General features: G+C 37.4%; 1 protein-coding gene across 1 annotated transcript; it reads left to right on the top strand.

Moving 5' to 3' along the window:
- The first annotated feature begins 3,606 nt into the window (after positions 1 to 3,606).
- On the top strand, positions 3,607 to 11,901 carry csnk2b (casein kinase 2, beta polypeptide). Its single transcript, XM_008422770.2, has 7 exons — positions 3,607 to 3,731; positions 4,984 to 5,065; positions 6,574 to 6,676; positions 6,850 to 6,965; positions 8,308 to 8,383; positions 9,207 to 9,396; positions 9,506 to 11,901. Exons 2-7 carry the CDS (start codon positions 4,994 to 4,996, stop codon positions 9,594 to 9,596), a joined length of 648 nt encoding a protein of 215 aa, XP_008420992.1. The 5' UTR covers positions 3,607 to 3,731; positions 4,984 to 4,993; the 3' UTR covers positions 9,597 to 11,901.
- The last annotated feature ends 4,937 nt before the right edge of the window (positions 11,902 to 16,838 follow it).

The raw sequence follows: 16,838 nt of genomic DNA, 5'->3' as shown, positions 1-16,838 counted from the left end.
CCAATTCCTCCATGAAAAGATTGTCTGGTCACTGCTCGGTGCTCACCTCCACCTGGGTTGATTTGTCGTTGGTATAAGTGTTTTTGTTCCTTGTTCAGATAGACGGTGTGAATTTTATTTTTGCTCTAAATTGTTAACCTGCTCTGACATTTCAGTAGTCATTAGTTGCTCCTTTATTTTTATTTTTCTCTCTGTAGGATCTCTTCTTCTGGCCTCATCGTAGCATAATCCTTCCCGGCAGAAATCCCACAGGCTGCAAACCCCCCAGCTGAATATAGTTTGATCAGATGTGTTTTCCCTGTGAGGACTGTACTGATAGCATGATGGCTTTATTTTAACAACCATTATTTCCTCAGCGACCGGCGTTTTAGTGTGCGGGTTTTTTTTTTGTTTTTTTTTTCAATCGATTCTGACAGGAGAGGGAAAAAAATCCTCCATCTAAACGCCGGTCCAGATGTTTAACGCAAATGTTTATTCTTCAGTAGATAATCGTATATGTTCAAATAAGCACTCCTTGTAGTATTTTTGTTTCATTTCATCTTTTTTTTTTTTCTTTTTTTTTGTTTTGTGGTAACGTGTTCGGGGATGTTACAGGACGGGTTTTGCTGTCCGGGCCCACAGATCGGAGCTGGTGTTGTACTGTTTTAAACCAACCCTCCCCTCTTTTCTCCGCTTACTGCCGCCACGCAGAGATCCGTCGCTCCTCGAAGGACTCGACGTCTGAGGGAGGAAAACGGTTTCTCGCCCGGCGCACATGCAGACGGGGCGGGCCGTTAACCGGGACAATGCCAAACATGTGCAGTTCACACGGTCCGTGGGATTTTTACTTGCAACAACAACAACAAAATGGTGACCTGGAGTGATGTAGGATTACACTCGTAAAAAGTGTTTTTTTTTTTTGTTGTTGTTGTTTTTAATCACACGTAGGAGACGTAAAGCAGCTTATAATAGCATCCAAAGTGAACTAAAACGATTTCCTCATTTGCATCCATTCTGTCACTGCTGTAAGTTGGGGCTCTTGTTTGTTTACTGACAATAATTTTGAAGATTGTCTCTGGGATGTTGTGAGTAGGGCATTTGATGAACTGTGTGTGTGTGTGTGTGTGTGTGTGTGTGTGTGTGTGTGCGTGTGCGTGTGTGTGTGTGTGTGTGTGTGAGCGAGCGAGCGCGCCCGTGTGCGTGGGTCGGTATGTTTTCTGGTGTTGACTCGGGGACGGGGGGGGCAGCGACTGGAGGGGTTGAAGCGAACGGCAAGCGCACTTTCTGCCTTGTTTGCCCCCCCCCACCTCCCTCTCCTCTCCACATGTGATTTAACAGCTATAAATCTTCTTAAATACATCCACGTGTATACATTCAGCCGTGTGTATATGTTCAGCATCCACATGAAGACTCTCTGCAGAGAATTGTCACTTTCTTTCCTGTAATTTAAAGCATCTGTTCTCCAGCAGGCGAGTGAAGTTGGACGTTTTAATTTTTCACTCTGAATTCTTCTTAGCATGAAAACACCGCTGGGTGCTGCTTGCATTGCCTGTTACTGGTTTATACATTGATAGCTGTACACTTAACACTGGCTCCAAGAGTCTCTCATCCCTCCTTCAACGTTGACGTGCACATTAATGTATGTACCCATGTTAAAAAGATGAACACCAGTCGTGTGTCCCAGCGAAAGATCTCTCAAAGATTGTATTATGTTTCCAGAAATACCGAGGTACACCGGGTGGTTTGAGCTGTTTTTAGCATTTATGGTTTTTAGTAAAAAAAAACAAAAAAAAAGGAGCCGTAATATACACACATGTATGTATATTGGTATGTATCTAAGTTTTGTCTACCCCAACTTACATTCCCACAAACAAATGTTGCAATTTTTAGTTCAAGGGAGCAATGTACAAGCAGAGAAGTGTCTTATTATAATAAAGTTATACAGAGAAGGCAAAAGTTAAATAAACTACTTTTGATTTAATGGAAAATAATCGTAAGTCTCGTTATTGACGTGACGTTTTCTCTGCAGCCGCATGAAGACTGGAAGTCTGGGTTCAGGTAACAAAATCGGCTGACAAGCATCAATATGTAGATCTGTTTAAATGAAAACTATCAAGTTAATTTAGTGAAATAATTGTGACTCATTTCCTCTTCAAGGGGATTTGCATGAGATGTCTCACTGCAAAAACAATCTTACCAGGGGTCTGTTTTATAGTGCAAATATCAAAGTAAAAGTGAAATGAAACCAAACTTACAAGTAACTTTTCAGCTAAACATAGGAGCTCATTTTGAGTAAATTATTCCTTAACATTGATGAAAAAGTGCTGCTTCAACTGGCAGATTATTTCACTTATACTGTGGGGAAAATGTCCTAATACCAGTACATTTTCATCAATGTTAAAAAATTAACGGAAGCTCTGATCTTGCTGAAGTTACTTTTAAGTCAATTATGTCTCAAGTGTACTAAGAGATTTGCACTAGACAAAAATGGACCTAAACACTGGTTTTTATTTTGTTGTTTTTTGCAGTGAGCAAAAAGTCAGACAATTCAAAAGATTTATTTTTTTCCAGAAACGTCCAAAGTGCTGCTCTTAATTATTCAAGTGTTCACAGTTCAGTATGTGGTTGATTCAAATATTGTGTAAAAGATGTCGAGGTGCAAATGTTACTGACCTTTAAACACACAAAGTCTCCACGTTTTGTCGGCCTTGTTTTTGTTCTTTCAGTTTAACATCATAGTAAACAGGACTGCAAACATTAAGTGACTCACTGAAAAACAGACTTGGTTGCATCTGGTTACTAAATTTCACTAAATAAAGCAAGAGTGATGAAAATCCTGAGGAACTTGGCCAACCTGGAAGTAAACTGTCTGAGCAAACAAACTAGAGCATTTTATGCTGCTTTTCTGGTGAAAATGTGAAGATTTTTAATTTTCCGGCCAGATTTTGACTACCCAATATCTACTTCCATGACGTTGTACTTGACTGGACAGAAAATACCTTAGCAATACCTGGTCTCCATGCTGTACAGGTAAGGTTTACTCAACAGTTTTCAATAGTCTGACATTAAAAGTCCTTATATATTTTAAATGTTCTAATATGTTCATCTGGCATTTCTCTCCGTAACTGGCTTCATATTCTGACAAGATATAATTAATGTTTCTGTGTTTATATTAGTCAATTTTGGTTTGGCTCCTTTTTCTTCAGCCATTTTAATTTTCTTTAATAATTTGTTTACATAAGGTTTTTAACTTGTTTTCAAAATTATTATCACAGGGATTCCTACACAGGATTGGATAGTCCTCAATGTAACATATTTTCAGGTCTGTATAAATACCTAAAATATTTTTAGGCTTTATTCCCTATATAATTTTCTAAAACTTGTAAACATCCATTGTTTAACATCCAACCATTCATACGTCTTCTTCATTCCACTTTTTTTATTTTTGCAACCCAAATTTAAATTTGCCTAAATTAAAATAATTTTCCATAAATTCATTGTTTTCTGCTCAAGATTAGACTGAAAAGGGCTGAAAATCTCATTTTTAATCACTTCAGAAATAATTTTTAATCCCCACTAGTGTTGTACTACTGGAAGCTAGCAATAGGGGGCAGCACTGAGCCGTCGGCCGCCATAGGGAGAAGAAGATCCTGCTTAGTGAACCGGGAGGGGGTGTCCATTTTATTTACACTAGAGAGATAGCTTTGTAACTGAAAGTCGGCTTTTCTCTGGCTTCAAAAGTTAAAAAACAGGTAGGTATTTATTCTAATTGGACTGGGATATTTAATAAAACACGGAATATAAGGGGATTCGAGCGGAAGTCGGTCTTTAGCTTGAGGCCTGTTTTCTGACGCTGCGCCATTAGCCGTTTTTAGCCTAGCTAGCTAACTTTGGCTTCAGCAACCACCACATTTGTTTAAAACACATTTATAATCAGAATCGACACCTGTTAATTTACACATTGCGATATGTTTGAGGAAATATTAAAAGTTTTAGTTTTTGAAAATAAACCTTCACTTAAGGTTATGACTTAGTTGTTTAGCGTTAGCCATTTTAGCTCCGATGGTATGGATTTGACTCATAGCCAATATATTTTGGGTCAAGAGAGCTGTACTCTATTAATTCCCTCTTTGGCAATCATTTTTATGAGCTTGCAAAAGGAAAACTATTACTGAGGTGGGTAGTCGGGTAATAGTTGCCCTACTTCAGCATATTTTAACTCAAAAGTAAAATGTAGTCATCTAAGAAACAACTCAGTTAAGAGTAAACAAGTATTTAATTAAGATGTCACTCGAGTTATGAGTAACTGGCCATAACTTATTTTATTTTCTAAAATGATGTCACAGACTTGAATATAAAGTTATGTGGTATTTTAATGAGGAAGATGGAAAAAATGGAGACATGATTACAGAACAACAAAGCCAGGCAGAAGAAACACTTTTCTTTAAATTCTTCAATATAAATTTATGAAACCAATGATCACAGTATGTAATGTGAAAACATTTGTTAGAACAGGGTGAAGTGCTTTCTTTCATTGACTGGGTGGTATTTATCGGATTGATCTCCAAATGCCCCCAGCAGATGGAAATAACTTTTAAACAACAAACTTGTGTGAAATAAGACGTCTCACTTCAACATAAACAGCATTTTACGTTGCAATACTTCATCGTGATATTGCTCAATATAAAATGTAACGTGTGGTGCAGTAAAATTACTCCTAAAAGTTAATTTTTTCCAAATGTTACTCAAGTAAATGACTGATTAACCTCTGGTTAATTATTCATTCAACAGCGAGGAAAGGGAAACTTAACGTCCACTTCTTTTGACCGAATGGTTTTAGTAGCTGCTTTATCTTAAAACCTCTTACTGTACGGTTTTTGTGGTTTCCAGATCAACACGTTATTTAGAAATATTTCACAACTGTTTGCCTAATTTTTGCTTTTGATTCTGATTAAACTAGAGGCGCTAAAGACGTTTAATGGTTTTGTCTGCTTCCTGTTGTAGATTTTTAGAGATGAGCAGTTCGGAAGAAGTGTCGTGGATTTCCTGGTTCTGTGGACTGAGGGGGAATGAGTTTTTTTGTGAGGTAAGTGACCCAACTCTCATCGCTTGTTGACAGTAAAAGCTGAATTAAAAGACATGTTTGGTTCCAGATTATTTCAATGCTTTGCTTCTTTTGTCTTATTAAAACCATAAAAAGCTACTTATTTTAGTTTGTCATCTTCTACTTCCGTTGTGATTCTGATCCTGTTTTGATCTGATTCGGTTTAGTAAACATTGTGAAATCAGAATTAGTCCTTCTAACTTAAGTCAGTACTCAGCGTCTGGCAACTTTTAGATGAATTTCTTCTTCATCTGGTTTGAGTTAAATTGATGAGGAGGTAAAAAAAAAAAGCCATTAGATTCAGTCATATTGTATCAGAGACACGTTTAAGATTCGTTGATGCATTCATTGTTCATACAAGCTGGATTAACTATAGATTAGAAGCATTTATTAAAGGTCCAGATTTGCTTTATTATGGTGAAAGAAGGAAATGGGGAAGCTGTTATGTCTGACTTTATTCCTAAACCTCATCTTTTTATCCCCTCCATCTTTCCTTTAATCCTCCTTTGTTTAGCGGTCCAAGTATTTATCTCTCCATCATCAATCTGTTTATCTTCTTATGCCTTCATTTGTCTGATTCCTCAACTCTCTACTGTGTTTTATGCATAAAAAACAAAACCTTTTGTTTGACCCAGAACTCATTAAGTAACAAAGTTGATCTGGGAAAGGAAATGTTTTTAAAAAATCTCCCACTAAGTGTCTTTTACTCTCCAGTTATTAGTCGGTTGATTAAAATAAATAATCAATTGATCAGCCCTACATTGTACGGATTAGTCGAGCAGAAAGTAGATGAATAAAACAGAAATTCAGCTTTTATAATTTAGATAAAAATACAACCTGAACCGGGAAAAAATTAGTTGTTTTTGACGTTTAGTTTGGTTTTAGTGTTATTTTAATTTAAAAGAGAGTTTAATCAGGTGTTTCTGAAACTTGTCCTGCAGAGCAGCGTTGTCAAACTCAAGGCCCGGGCGCCAAATCTGGCCCTCTGTAGCTTTTTATGAGGCCAAAATTACATCAATAAGTCCCTCCAGATTTCCACAAATCTGCTAAATTTATTCAAAATCAACAAATCTCCACATTTTTTTCTGGAAAAGTTTCTTAAAATTGGTGAAAGCATTGAGTTTAACTAACTGCTGCCTCAGCCTTGCTTAGTTTTTTTTTATTTTTGCTACAAATTATAAAGCGTACACTATAGGAAAGTTGCTGTCGCATTTTAGGCAATAAAATTTTTGTTTCCTATTTTAAAAAACAAAAGTTTTTGTTAATATTTTTCTAATATTGTATAAAAAATCCTTTAATGGTTCAATGAATAGTTTGCACAATGTGTGACCCGGTTTATCTCACAGCATGAAAACTTCCGAACAAACTAAAACTGAAAACGTTTGACTGAACCTTCTATAAGAACCAAACGGATCCAAATCGATGCTCGCGGCCCGACCCGGTATCAGTAGAAGTTCACGTTTGGTCTTCTGTGTTTCCCTGAACTCCAGGTGGATGAGGATTACATCCAGGACAAGTTCAACCTGACGGGCCTGAATGAGCAGGTTCCTCACTACCGCCAGGCCCTGGACATGATCCTGGACCTGGAACCGGGTCGGTACTGCTGCCTGTAGTAGTTCTGTTTGGCTTTCATCTGTTTTCTCTCATCAGAGCCTTTTCCTTTCATTTTTTTCCCCCCAGTTTGCTCCAGATAACGTTTTCCTCCTCTTCCTCCTCGTGTTTCACGATGTTTTAACCTCATGAAGATGTTTTTTCTGTGTCTTCAGACGAGGAGCTGGAGGATAATCCCAACCAGAGCGACCTGATCGAGCAGGCGGCCGAGATGCTTTACGGCCTCATCCACGCTCGCTACATCCTCACCAACCGAGGCATCGCGCAGATGGTAGGCGCCAAACCCAAACTGTGGTCCTGCAGCTCGACCCGACGCTCCGGGATCGAAGACAGGAAATCATGACTTCCTGCTTTTTTCCCTTCAGATCTGATGCAACTGGAAATTAGTAAAGAAACACCAAATAATAATTGAAGCCTCAGTTGCTCGTTATGTCGTCAGAATATGAGAGTAGATGAATAAAACAGAAATTCAGCTTTTATAATTCAGATAAAAATACAACCTGAACCGGGGGAAAAAATGAGTTGGGCCAAATCTGGCCCTCTGGAGCTTTTTATGAGGCCCAAATTACATCAATAAGTCCCTCCAGATTTCCACAAATCTGCTAAATTTATACAAAATCAACAAATCTCCACATTTTTTCTGGAAAATGTTCTCAGAATTGGTGAAAACATTGAGTTTAACTGACTGCTGCCTCAGCCTTGCTTAGTTTTATACACCCTAATTGATACGGAGTCTAAATTTCTTAAAATTCCTTACAAACATTTCCAATTTGGCTCCACAAAATATGCAATTTAGATTTTAAAGGAGGCAAAAACCGTCACAAAATCCTGGAGGAACAGCTACTTACTGATACTCTAACAGTTTAATGGGTTTTATCAACACGTTCTGGGACTACCGGCCCTTTAAGAACATTCAGATCTTTGATATGGAGCAAAGTAAAAATGAGTTTGATACGCCTGATGTAGAGGAACAAAAATCTTCCAGTCAAATTAAACTTACATTTTTCTGGTAGATTCTGCAACAAGAAACCAGTAAAAATGTCAAAACTTCAGGAGTTACAGATTAAATGTTTCTATAAACTCAATGAGATTTTATCCCAAATGATCTTGAATTTCTAAATTAAAATCAGAAAAACTTTATTAGAGCTGGAGTTTTGTTTTGTTGTCACTGCATCTCCTGTAGCAGTCAGTAAAACACCAGAAAACGCCTCTGACTGAACCCACTCTGTTGTTGGTTCTCCATATGTTTCTTCATTTTTATGTCTGTTTTATTAACATGAATAAGTTTGTTTGACGTTTTGCCTCAGTGATTAATTTACTGTATTCAGTAAATATTAACGGTTTGTTTTAGACGGTTTGCAGATGAGAACAAATTGACGGATCTTCAGTCTGAATCCAAGTCAAACACATAATCAGTTCTCTGCTCACTAAGTCTGCATGTATCTATTTATATCTCAGTTATTAAATTATGTCTTTATTTACTCTAGAAAGTATAAAAAATAAAAGAATACTTTCTGTTTAGGCCTTAAAATGTGTTTCAGGTTAAAAAATAGATCAAAATGAAAAGCTACATGTTCCCAGTTTGACTCTGTTTTGTGTTTTTCTGCCATCAGCTGGAAAAGTACCAGCAGGGAGACTTTGGATATTGTCCCCGGGTTTATTGTGAGAATCAGCCCATGCTGCCCATCGGTGAGTCAGATAAAGGAGTTATTTATGACGGCTGCTTTTTACGCTTCTCGACGTTTATTTGATTGAACCTGATTTGCTTCCGTTGTTGGGAGTCGGAATGTTTTCATGAAATGTTTCCTGAATTTGTGGAAATGGAAGCAACGCCTTGATTAAGTTAGGAATATTAGAGAAAAGGGAAATAATAATAATGCAGATCAGAAAATTACAGCCAAAAGGGGAAAATCTGGAGACAATTGAGAGAAAAAGATCAGTTTCTCTGATTTTACTTTTTATAGGTTTATGTTTGAGTAAAATGAGCATTTTTCTTTTATTCTATGAACTTCTGACAACATGTCTCTGAAATTACAAGCAAAAATTTAGTTTTTATTTGGAGAAAAGGAGAAATGGCCAAAATAATGAAAACAATGCTGAGCTTTCAGACCTCAAAGTTCATATATTCTATATATTAATATAGAAACAACAATCTTAATGTTTTAACTCAGGATTGGTTCATAAATCTGTATTTGGTGTAAAAACCAGGAGGTTTTAATCAGGTTCAGTTCAGTGGCTCTTGGTTTTCTTACAGAGCAACGAAATATGTTAAACAATTTCCCTGTTTTTGTTTGGACTCCATCTGGTTATGTTCTGTTTTGTCCTGAATGTTTCATTTTAATGTACAACTCCTTTTAAATGTTATTTTATTTTGGCTGCTCTTATTCATTCTCATATCCAGTTATTTATTTTCTAGATCAAAACCTCTGTGTTTGTCTGTAATGTTTGCTCTATTCACACCAATTGGTGAATAAAAACAAAGATGTTTTCATTGAGTTCCTGTTGACCTCAGGCCTGTCGGACATCCCAGGAGAGGCCATGGTGAAGCTCTACTGCCCTAAATGTATGGACGTTTACACACCCAAGTCCTCCAGACACCACCACACAGACGGGGCCTACTTCGGCACCGGCTTCCCCCACATGCTCTTCATGGTTCACCCCGAGTACCGGCCCAAACGGCCCGCCAACCAGTTCGTCCCCCGGTTAGTGAAACCGTTTCATTCTGTTCTGCCTTCATGTGGCTCTGAAGGTTCGGGTCAGAAACCACCAGGCTCTGCTTGACGTCTGTTTGTCACCGTGTGTTTCCTGCAGCCTGTACGGCTTTAAGATCCACCCCATGGCCTACCAGCTGCAGCTGCAAGCCGCCTCCAGCTTCAAGAGCCCCGTCAAGGCCATCCGCTAGGAGCAACGACGAAGACGAGGAGGAGGACGAGCGTGGCGAAAGGAAAGTCAGGAAAGAAGCACGTGGAGAGGGGTCAGCTGCATTTCCCCCAGATGGCCCCTCGCCATCATGAAGACTGTATTATTTTTGCTTTAGATTAGCCCATATGAGGGGAAAAAGGGTAAAGATTTAAGTGTGAACGAGACGGAAGAATAAAACACACACACACACTTACACAGATATGATCATGGTGAGAAACACACACACACCCACTCATGTAGACGGAGCCACACACTTTAGATTCACCGAACTCATCCGTGCCAAAAACAGAAGGTGTGAGGAAGCGGAGAGACGGAAGGACGGAGGGATGGAGAGACGGAGGGATGGAGAGACGGAGGGATGGAGAGACGGGGGGGCTTCGTGGCGCCGCAGGCTGTGATCCTCCATCTCTGCTCGGCTTCCTCTCCCGTTTGGATGCTGCTGGGAGGCGGTTCTTATTTTTACTTTCTCTTCATCGGAACAGGAAAACATGGAGGCATTTCTGGGGCGGTCGTGTGTGTTAAATTTGCCTAAAGGTGCAGAAAATAATCAAATCTGACTTTCTGAGTCGTCAATTGTAATTGATGTGTAAAAACCTCCTGCATGCGAAAAGCAGCCGCCAGTAGAAACGCAGCTTCTGCTCCGAATGTCGGCAGATTTCCTCCTTCCCCGCAGAAACAGTTTGACGTCGAGACGTTTCATCCATTCAGACCCTGAAAACGCTGGTAGATGGTCTGTAGGACTCGCTGTTTGTCAACGCAGCTGGTTTTAGTTTGTGTTGTTTGTTGTTTTTGTTTGCTTTCCTCTAACCAGGAAGCTGTGAATGTGACCTTTTGACCCTGCTGGCTTGTTTGGTTTTTATTTTTTAGCTAACAGACTTGAAACTCATAAATCTCAAAGACGGGAGTTAAACTTTGCTCTGATTTCAGGTTAATGTTTCTTTATACTTTAAAATTTATGTTCATTTTTAAAAATATTAAATATAAGGGTTCAGAATCGGACTTAAAATATGCCATTTGGTTTGATCAAACATCTGAGTTTAATTTCTGACTTCGTCATCTAGCAGATAAAAATCTTTTATCTTGATTTATATTTGGATGACCTCCATCAAATATTTGTTTTAGTTTGCAGCCTGATTGTTTTTGCTGCTCCTGCATAGTTTCGCAGATTGTTTTGTTTTAGTGTTTAGTTATAATCCTTAATCTGGATTAGACGCTACAGAAACTATTTTTGAGAGTTTTTACAAACAAAAATGATCACAAACTGATTTAAATTACTCATTTATTGTAAGACACTCCAGTCTAGATTTGAAAAATTTTAGTTTTCTTGTTAAAATAGTCAGTGATTCAAAAAAGCTAAAAAATAAATGAATCGGGTGATTATGAACCTCCTGACGTTTTCGTACCACAAAGTTTATAAAAATTTTCTGAAATATTTTTCAGATGCTGAATTTTGTGGATTCAGAGATGGAAGTATTGGAGAGGTTTTGTTTGGTGCCGGGGTCACGGGGTCACTTCATTTCCCTAAAACGGCTTCCTAAGCCTGGACTGAACAGCTTTGTGTGAGTTTCTTCTAGTTGTTGGTATTTATTGCCTTCTAATCATCATTCTGATCAAATATCATGATTAATCTATTTGTATGTCTGCTGAACGGTTTCTGCTGCAGCCCTTGTGGTTCTGATCCACGTTCTGGCCCACGATCAAACCAGAATAATGAAGTCGGTCGGTAATCTGTGTTTTCACTCTGAAGGTTTTGCTAGAAACATGATGTGGTGCCACTTTGGCCGACTTAGATTTTTTTCTTTTATGTTAGTTTTCTTTGATGTTTTGGTTGCATCCACAGGCTCTGACCTCCTGGTTTCTACCTTTTCCGCTGTCTAGCTGCCTCCATATCCGCAGTAACCAACTCTTAATTCATAAATAAAAACATAAACATGTCAAACTATTTCTGAGGAGTTCGACAATCTGAATCCGTCAGCTCGTTCTTCTGCTGCACCGATCCGACTTTAGCCTCTCCTGTTTTTATTTATGTTGAGCTTCAGAGACGGCCTCTCCACCAGACCTGTGTTTACCTTTTCTTTTCACCTTTTCCTCCCAGTTTTTGATGGATTCAACAGGCCGTACCCTCTTTTGTGTGACTGCAACAGAGTTTTCTTTTCAAGACTTCATGACACAAGAGAAACTGTATTTATGTGTCCAGATCTTAACTCATGTTTGTGTTGTTGTGTTTGTGCGACTGGAAGGCTGAGCAGGATTCGGAAACTCAATAAACTTCTATTTTCTTTTCATGTCTTTTGTCGTCTCTGTTGAAATTCAGCCTTGGTGCCACCAGGTGGCACTATAGAGAAAGTTCAAATTACTTTCTGAATATTTGGTCACAAATTTGTATTTTACTGGAGCATAACTTTGTCAGTGTAATTAATATTTACTGTAATTCTCAGACTGTATTTAGATCGGAAAAAATGACATTGTTGTGGTTTATTTTTGTAAACGGTACATATATTAATATGCAAAATTCACATTTTACACGTTTTTATACTCATATTTATGTCTTTGTTTCTTCTATAAACAGTCAAACTGCATTAAAAAAAACAAAGACCCAACTGTTGGAAATAAGTTTGTGTTTTTTGGTGATTTGGAAAATGAGCCGTTTCAGAAATCTCCCGAATGTTGAGTCGCGTTGCGTCGTTACCTAGCAACGTCACCTAGCAACCCGATCGAGCGCCATTACGTTTGGTCAGCTCGTTTTATTGCTGTGCGCCGTACAACGGCATTTCAGGGATTAAAATAGTGAAATATATGAGGTGGAATGGACTTAATGCCACATTTCATAAAAGTGCATTTAAAATATATATTTCTGTCTGAAAAAGTCATTTTGTGTGTGTGCAAAATCACATTTTTACCTAAGGTAAGATTTACCTACACTGAGTCAATCAAGAATGAATTAAAATGCATTTAGATTGTTATTTTATTAAAAAATTTAGCAAAGAATATAGCAATGACTGCCCTGGCTAGTCCAGTGAAGTGAAGAAAAGATGAAGGTACATTGCTTCTAATATCCACCAGCCCTCTTACAATGAGCAAAAAGGAGGATCCCACGTATGGAGGCCTTGGTCCTCGACGCGGCCGTCGCCGGTTCGATTCCCGGCCTGGCGACCTTTGCCGCATCGCATGTCTTCCCCATCTCAATACCTACTTTCCTGTCAATTAACTATCAAATAAGGCCACTAGAGCCAATAATAAAAAATATATATATATAAATTTATTTGATAAATATATACATATGTCAGTGTTTTTTCTTATTTTGGACATTCCCAGATTACGATAATGCTTAAGAAAGTATCAATTTGCATAAATAGGATGTTAGGAATAACTTTATTTTCTACTTTATTGGTAAAAATTTACATTTTAGGACTTAAAATGAATCTATATTATGTACGGGGAGGACTGTCATGGTGGAACAATTTATTTACAAACACCTTTTCTACAAAAGTCGCCAATTCTGATGTTTTATATGCAGATTCACATATGATTCATCATTAAACTATTCCTGAATCCCAAATGTCTGTGTGTGTTTTTCCTGTAGAGAAAAAAGGGCGTTTTCCTGTTTTGGGGTGTGACTGCAGGGATATTTCACATGACTCTTGACAAACAGCAGTTAAGTGGGCAGATTTCCACAGCATTAGTACAAAATCACAAGATTGCATTGCTGTTGCTATGGTTATGTTTACCTCCAGGTCACTCTTTAGTCCTCCTGCAGAGACGCAAACAGGAAATTAAAACTGCTTTTACAGACAGCTTGAGCATATAGCATTGGGAATGACTGGAACGTCTGGGTTTTCCTCATGTGGCTGCTAAGTTTCTGCAGTGGAAGAAGAGGAGTCTTCCTCTTGGCTCAGGATAACCTCAAACCGCAGCTTGGGACCTTCCCTTCTCCTCCACCTCCTGTTTTATGAGTTGTTTGAACGCCAGAGGAGTCAGAGGCTGGCGCGCCGCGCTGAGACGGTTTCCAAACGCAGACAGTGTTTGAGTTTGAATCAGATGCTGCAGTTGGGGAATCTGCCACACCCAGATGCAACAGTTTGGTTTTGTATAACTTTTAGGTGGCATAGTAGAGTACAACTCTGAAAAATGGGCCTCATTGGAAAACATATTCTACATTATTAAATGACTATGAAGCATTAGGGCTATGCTAAGAAAAAAATAAAAATAAAGTAATAATATGAGAGTAGTCATATTAACAGAATAAAGTTGTACAAGAATAAAGTAGAAAATAATATGAAAATAAAGTTGTAATAATATGGAAAAATGTCATAATTTGACAATAAAGTCTTAATAATTTCAGAATAAAGTAATAATTTTACAACTTTATTCTTGTACGACTAATTTATTTTCATAATTTTATAACTTTACTCTTGTGATTTTATTTTATTTCTTAATATGGCCCTAATACTTATCATTATAAAATGGAAAGTTGAGTGGAAGGAAGAACTGTGGCAGGGAAAGGTGTCTCAGGAACAACTGTCACATTTCTTTTTGTTAAGACACTTCCAAACCAGAGACAACATCAGAAGTATCTATATTGATAAGTTATTGATCAGTTATTGATATGCTGATTTCATTTTCTAACTGGATTTAGTTCCATCCATGCTGGATTCACGATTTTATTCACCTGAGCTGAACCTCATAAGAATCTATGAAGTTATTTGTGTCTATGGAAGCAACATGAGCATCGTTGGCGCCTGATTGGTGCCACAACTAATTGGGAACAATTTTGACATTTTATAGCTGATATTTAGCTGCTTTTGAAGAGGAAAATAATTTAATTTTCACACTTTTTTCTTTTACTGTATTCTTTGTACCATTTGTATATATTTTTTCTAGTAATATGAAATGTGTTGGTTACTAAATGCAAACATGAGAATTAGCTTCTAGGGGAGGAGCCGTCACAAGAAACTGATCAACCAATCAGAAGCAGACTCTGTTGTACAGCCAATAAGAAGAGCTTTCTTAAAATAAACAAAACAATGTCATTTTTCACACTAAAAATGTCAACAATATGTTATTAAATACATAACTATTTTTAATTTAATGTTTAAAATATGCAATTACACTATTCAATAAAACATGTTCACTGAATTTCTGACTCATTTGTATATTTTGGAAACTGTAACAACGAGGAAACATGACTTGTGTCTTTTTATTCATTACACGACCAGAGTCCCAAAGCCACTGAGTCAGTGTGTTAAAAATATAAATGAGTCAGATGGATAACCTGACCATCACAGTAGAGCAAAGTCATATGATTCTGATGTTTTGGAAACAAGAAGATGTTTTCATTATTTTTTAAATACTCAGCAGAAATAAAAAAAAAAAACACCTGGAGAAAAAAACTATTATACTTTAAAACAGAAGAAGGAAGACGTCACTACAATGTAACAAAACATATTCATTTTTTACATTTGATCGAAAGAAAAATTATTTTCTTTGCAGTACAGTCCCTAGAAAAAGTTTTTACACCCCTTTTCTAGGAAACGGTGTACAAACACGTTTTCTAGAAAAGGGGGAAAGATTGATGTATAAAAGCAAATCAATTTGATCAAGAACACTGATCTTTTTGGATGTAAACATTTACAAAAACAAAACCTTTAATGTCAAAGTGAAAATTGATTTCCACAAATGCAAATTTTTGCCCCATTGAAATACATGGTGGAATTCACTAACTGACGTCAGTTACTAGAGTTTCCACTCTAGTAACTGACGTTTTTGAACTTTTAATGCTTTTTTTACAAACAAAATGATGCTGTTTACTTTATGGAACTATCATTGCTACAGCTCTTTCTCTTTTCTGTCAGACTCTTCTGGAGTACAGCCATGTCACACTTTCTCCTATTTTTTCAATATATTTCTCTCTTGTGCTGTTTCTATCTGTTTCTATGCATTCTGCTTGTCTACTTTTCTGTTTGCCTTCTGCTTCTACTAGTTTTACTATCTGCCAAGGTCTTCTGCAATCTTTAATCAATTTTAGCAATTCATATATCAAAATGTTCTGCTTCTTCTGCTCCTTTATGCTTTTTGGTTTGTTATAATTCACTTCAAATATTTCTGTTTTTTTTTTTTACTAATTTCTGCTTCTGCTAATTTATCCTTTTTGCTGTTTCACTGTTTGTTTAAATTATTTCTGGTTTTGTACTAATTTCCGCTTCCTGTGATAATTATGCGTTTTCTTAAGCAAATTGACTTTTTCAAATAATTCAGGTTGCAAACAAACTCCTGCTTCTTCTGCTGAATTCTTCTAAATTTCATTACTTAAACTTTTTCTACAATGTATGACTGTAGCTTTCTTGTATTTCTAAATCAATCATTCTGCAAATATGCTTCTTTTGCTCCTTTATGCTTTGTTTTGCTATGTTTCACTTTTTCAAATATTTCTGGTTGTGTACTAATATCTCCTTCTACTAAATTTATGCTTTTTGATCTGTTTTACTGTTCAACTGTTTCAACTATTTCTATTTATTCTGTTTTCTTCTACTTCTTAAGCTTTTCTCCACTTTTTCTGGCATTTCTGTAGAAAAAGTGGAGCCCAGTTGAGGCCTAGAAGCAACCTCAACTGCTTCTAGGCCTCATTTCAGAAAAATCTGGAAGTCGCAGAAGTGGCATATTACCATATCTAAACTCATTACGAGGCGTTTGTGTAGAAGCGTCCCTAACATGTGTTGGCAGGTGTAAAGATTTTAAAAGTTCATCTCCAGACAATGGCACTCCCGTACAAAAYCTTCTRGTTTTTTCTACCAGGTTGTATGATGGAAAYACTCCTGCTCTTTGAAGAGTYCTGTTATATGWRAAAGGCTGGAAGATGCCATATGCTGGTTTGGGTCGCTCGATRTTGTGGAGCCCCAGTCCGGCTTGAATCCAATGTGAAACTGTCTTAAAGAAACTCATTGTCAAATTTGTTAGATGTAGAATAATAATGATGATCTGCAAAGTTAGGAAGCTGAATACAAATAACAGATCTTATGTGTGTATATATATGTACAACCCCTCTGTGACGTCATAGGACAGTTTACTTATCTAGCCACGTCACCGGTGTGTTGCGTAGGCCCAAGGCAGCTGACGYCAGCAAGGTGAATCACATGACAAGCTGAAGATCGAACTTCATGTCACGTGAGTTGGAGAAGACTGCAGAGAAGAGTAGGAGGCGGAAATGGGCCCTCCAACTACAGAC

This window comes from Poecilia reticulata, linkage group LG11 (assembly GCF_000633615.1).
Source record: "Poecilia reticulata strain Guanapo linkage group LG11, Guppy_female_1.0+MT, whole genome shotgun sequence".
Classification (NCBI taxonomy): Eukaryota; Metazoa; Chordata; class Actinopteri; order Cyprinodontiformes; family Poeciliidae; genus Poecilia; species Poecilia reticulata.
The sequence above is the reverse complement of the archived record's forward strand: the minus strand, read 5'-3'. Positions and strand labels throughout refer to the sequence as shown.